Below are 5,000 nucleotides of genomic sequence, written 5' to 3' on the forward strand. Positions count from 1 at the left end.
GCGTTGAAGGCATTAAATCAAGGGCGTTGAAGGCATTAAATCAAGGGCGTTGAAGGCATTAAATCAAGGGCGTTGAAGGCATTAAATCAAGGGCATTGAAGGCATTAAATCAAGGTGTTAGTCATTAAATTAAGGGTGTTGAAGGCTTTAAATCAAGGTGTTAGTCATTAAATCAAGGGCTTTGAAGGCATTAAATCAAGGTGTTAGTCATTAAATCAAGGGCGTTGAAGGCATTAAATCAAGGTGTTAGTCATTAAATCAAGGGCGTTGAAGGCATTAAATCAAGGGAGTGAAAGGCATTAAGTCAAGGGAGTTAAAGGCATTAAATCAAGATGTTAGGCATTAAATAAAGTGCGTTGAAGGCATTAAATCAAGGGCGTTGAAGGCATTGAATCAAGGGCATTGAAGGCATTAAATCAAGGGCATTGAAGGCATTAAATCAAGGGCGTTGAAGGCTTTAAATCAAGGTGTTAGTCATTAAATCAAGGGCGTTGAAGGCATTAAATCAATGGCGTTGAAGGCATTAAATCAAGGTGTTAAAGGCATTAAATCAAGGTGTTAAAGGCTTTAAATCAAGGGTGTTGAAAGCTTTAAATCAAGGGCTTTGAAGGCATTGTATAAATGGTAAATAGTAAATGGACTGCATTTATATATTATATATATTCTCTCTGATCAAGATACTCAAAGCTCTTTACAACACAATCTGTGTCCTCATTTACCCATTCGTATCGCACTCTGCTAGATCTATGCAGAGAATAATCAGGGCTTTATCACATTCATACACTGATGGGACACAGACTGGAGGAAATGAATGGTTCATTGTCTTGCCCAAGGACACTTCAGCATGTGACTGCTGGTGGAATCGAACTCCCAACTCTTGCATTGGAGGACGACTGCTCTAACCCCTCAACCCCAGATGTCCCTAATTAAAGGCGTTAGACAAAGAGAGGAGTGAGGAAAATGTGTGAAACTGATATTCTTTGGTATTGATGATTTTGTTCAAATCACCAGTGGAGGGCTTGTATCTCACGATCTGAATCTCTTTTGCATTTATTTATTTTTCTTGCTAATTGTTAGGCTTCATGATCTGTGACCTGAGTCTGAATTTCATACCATAAACACACAAATATGAGCTGGTATGACAATAAATTAAAAAAATTGAATTCTTGAATGCAACATAAAAGTTATGCCAGTTTCTCACCGGGCTGTGACTCTTGGGTCTACTTGGCAAACTGCATTTGTGAGGTAGTTCCCAACATTTCTTCATGTGAGTCATAGAGGCTTGCTTGTCTTGAGGCTTGAATTTTGAACATGTGTACAAAGCTCAGTCTGTAAAGGCGTAACGAATACCAAATCTTCACACCATGGCTTCTATAAACTTTGCTTTATTACACCGATCTGGCAGCACATGACCTGTAAACAGCTTTCTCCCTACCTCCAATGTTTGGATAGCTCTTGCATCCTTTTGTTTGGATTGTATCTCACATCTGTGGTTTGTGCTCTCAGGTGTTGGGTTTGTTCCTGTGGATTGTGTGTTGGACAGATCTCTTCTACACGTTCCACGAGCTGCGGCAGGGTCACAGCCAGCAGCCTATTTACTTCATCACCCCGCTGGTGCTGGGAATGACCATGGTAAGAAGCATGCATAGCACATTAACACATTCATTAACACCGTCATGCAGTCACTAAGGCTTTGATACAGAACATGGATTTCACCGTGGCTAAATCTCTTTTTACGTACGCAAATTCAGACTGCAGAGCAGACAGTGAGGACGTGTGTATGTAGTGATAAGATACATCTGTACAGAAACGACAATCTGTCTGTTGTATGATCATTATTTTGCTTGAGGAAAGGGAGCACCAAACAGATTGAAGCCTGTCAAAGAGACACTTTGGTCAATTTGTAGCAGTTTTCTCTGTTAAAGTTGTTTCTTCCTGAACGGCCTCAGTTTGGAGGAATTTAGTTTTAAGTTTTAAGGACTGTCAGGCTAACAGCTAGTCCTAAGGCAGACAATATTAACGTAGATTGCTGCTCTCTTTAAACCGCTTCAGTCTTCATGTACACATCATGTGAATGTGGTTATTGATACCATTACACCCAGTTACGTTTTGCATTGCATGGCAGAAATACTGGATCCAGGCTGCACTGGTGATCCAGCATCTTGCTGCTACACTTGTAAATAAGTTCAGAATTCTTTTTTAAAAATAACCTTTTAATCTGTGCACAGATGTATAAAATAGCATTTGTATGAATGCTCTAAAATTTTGGAGACTGGAGTTGCTTTAAACCAGCATCAAACCACTTTATTTGGGCTGTGTTTCGACTACTCGTCTGTCCTGTCGAGCATAAACTTTGTTTCTCAAAACTGAGGCAGTTCAAAGAGCTACAAGCAGATCAGTCAGAATGGCCGAAGTGTTTGTTGAAGACATTGTTTTCACAGATAAAGAGGCATACCCTGGAATCTGTATAGATGATCCGTCTACCTGCTCCATGATGCCCCATTCCGTAAATCCCCTTTCTTCCATGTTCTGATGCCCGATTTAATCTTCAACAAGTCGTCTTCACCATCTCTGCTTTGCTAAAGCTGCCATGTGATTGGCTGATCAGCTACTTGTGTTATCAAGCACTTTAACAAGGGTGCCTCATAAAGGGGCCAACGAGTCTAGTTTTACCAAAGGAACATAAACGCATTGAGGAAGACTTGAACTCAAGAATTAATAGCATAAACAAATTAAAACTATAAAGCTTTTTATGATAAATTACTAGGTGCTTCATTGTCTCAAACAACTCTAAATCGGCAGAGTTTTGAAAAGTTAAGTCTGGAAAAATACAGAATTTTAGAATGAAAAATGTCTGGGAACCCTGGCATTGCAAAGGCCGACACCTTTTCAGAAAGAACGTCTCCTCAAAAAGATCTGTACTGGGTTACAGTGAATCCAGAACCTTTGTGGGTTAGCAGGTCTGACTCCACGTTATGTGGGGGACAGCTTTCAGTTAAAGGCCAATCTTGTCAGAGTGCAGTTTACCTCACATGCCCTCAGTTATTCTGGCTTTGCTGATCTAACTCAAGTCTCTCCCCCCCCCCCCCCCCCCAACCCATCTTCAGCTGCTGGCCACATTTCTGATCCAGTATGAAAGGTTACGTGGGGTTCAGTCCTCAGGGGTCCTCTTCATCTTCTGGTTCCTGTCTGTGGTATGTGCCATTGTGCCTTTCCGCTCCAAGATCCTAATGGCCTCCAGCCAGGTGAGAATGTTTGTCATCGCTGTCTACTGCCCGTCCATCCTCATAGCCTCATATCCTTCATCTTGACTGTTACAAAGTACATCTCTCATTCCTGTTTTTGTGCAGTTTTTCTAGCTCCTTGACCTCTTGCACCTCTGAGGGTTTATGGTGTTTAAGGATACTTGAGCAGTCAGTGCTGACTGTGTGTTTCCTCTGTGTTGTTTTAAGACGTGCTTAGGAGTTTACCGTGAGTAGATGTTTTGAAGAGGTCAGCTCAGGCTGACACTAAGCACACAGTTGAAAGGGTATAGTTGGCTTGTTTCTAACCTACTTACCTTACTTTCAGTTCTCACAGCTCTGCAGCAGACCCTGCAGGCTGGAAAACGAGCCAGTCTGTGGTGTCTCAATGTGGAGAAAACGCACACAATAAAAATGTGCAACAAAACAGTGCATTCATTGGGTGCTTGTTACTTCTGTACGGTTTTTGACGACGTCTCTGGCGTAGTTGATAACCTGGCTAAAGACTTAAACATGGCTTTCCGATTGGTTGGGTTCTAATCTACTTGCACTACAAGACTCCACTAAGACTTGAAAGTAAAGTGACTAGTTGTTCTTCTTCATGCCTCTTGTGATTCTGAGATTCTCACTTCATCTCTGAAATCTCATGTGTTTGCGGGCCGTGGCCGACTCCCTCAGTGATTGTGAAAGGCCAAAGGCAACATAAAGATGGACTAGTCTGTGCGGCCTTTCCACAGAACTGTTTTGTGGAAAAAAAACTCATGTCTATAGCTGCATAACTAACGATAGACCGTGATACCCATGTCAACCCTTTCTCTAGGATTCATCGAAAAGGAAAGGCCTAGTGTTAAACATAGAGAGGGTGTTAGCCTCGCAGGGAGAGGGTGCTCCTGGTAGAAACCCATAGTTTGGTGCGTTCTTATTACTCACTGTGCATTGCTCAACTGAGATGTTCAGTTTACAGTTTGTTGAACACTGTTGATATTTGGCAGATATTTGACAGCTCATCTGTCTTCCATAAGGTGGTACACCCCTCACAACAGGAAATATTTGTAGTAAAACTATAAAATTTCTGTAGATGTTTTTGAAGTGTGCCAGTGCAGCTACTGTCCAACATTTTAACATGCAGCTTTCTATAAAGCCTCAAAGTAAAGTGGGATTTTTTTAAGCATCATAAAATGCCCACATCTTGATGTACAAACTGAAAGTTTATTAATCAGAACATGCTTGTTCCTGCACCACTTCAGTCCTGTAAAGTTTAAACTCTGAAGGATGTTTCTGCTATGAAGTACTGTAATTTCCAGTGTTAAAGCTGCTACATTCTTCTCATGCTTTGGACTCTGGCTTGTACACAGGAGCAGCTAATTTATGATTTGTACAAAATAATCATTTAAATATTTTATTTTGACAGGCTGTCAAGCTTCCTGCCGCTGAATAACATTTTCCTTTGACACTCCTGGGCACTGGTATAGCTGCTCTGCACACTCTTGGGGGTGGATTATTGTGACAGTGAATGCCACGGGTACTCATGACAGGTCCTTCTCGCTCATGGTTCCAATTTTGCTACTAAATACCCATAATCCCACTCTGGTCATGTGACCAGAAGGCACTCTAATGACCAATGAGGTACCGTACTTTCACTGAGTCATGAGAACACACCCCCAAGATAGACGTGCATTGATCAGATTTCCAGTATTAAAATCTGCTGGCTCCTTCGATAAATAACATTATTAACCGACACTTATGTATATTAACATC

The 5,000-nt window shown here is 41.4% G+C and overlaps 1 protein-coding gene across 1 annotated transcript in view; it reads left to right on the forward strand.

Annotated features, from left to right (window-relative positions):
* Nucleotides 1–5,000, forward strand: part of abcc3 (ATP-binding cassette, sub-family C (CFTR/MRP), member 3) — a 75,169-nt gene that overhangs the window by 28,446 nt on the left and 41,723 nt on the right. The window contains exons 3-4 of the mRNA XM_037691318.1: nucleotides 1,507–1,632; nucleotides 3,108–3,245. Of these exons, the coding sequence (XP_037547246.1) occupies nucleotides 1,507–1,632; nucleotides 3,108–3,245 (264 nt within the window). The remainder of the gene's footprint in view (nucleotides 1–1,506; nucleotides 1,633–3,107; nucleotides 3,246–5,000) is intronic.

The sequence above is a fragment of the Nematolebias whitei genome, chromosome 17 (assembly GCF_014905685.2).
Source record: "Nematolebias whitei isolate Nwh7 chromosome 17, NemWhi1, whole genome shotgun sequence".
NCBI classification, from domain to species: Eukaryota; Metazoa; Chordata; class Actinopteri; order Cyprinodontiformes; family Rivulidae; genus Nematolebias; species Nematolebias whitei.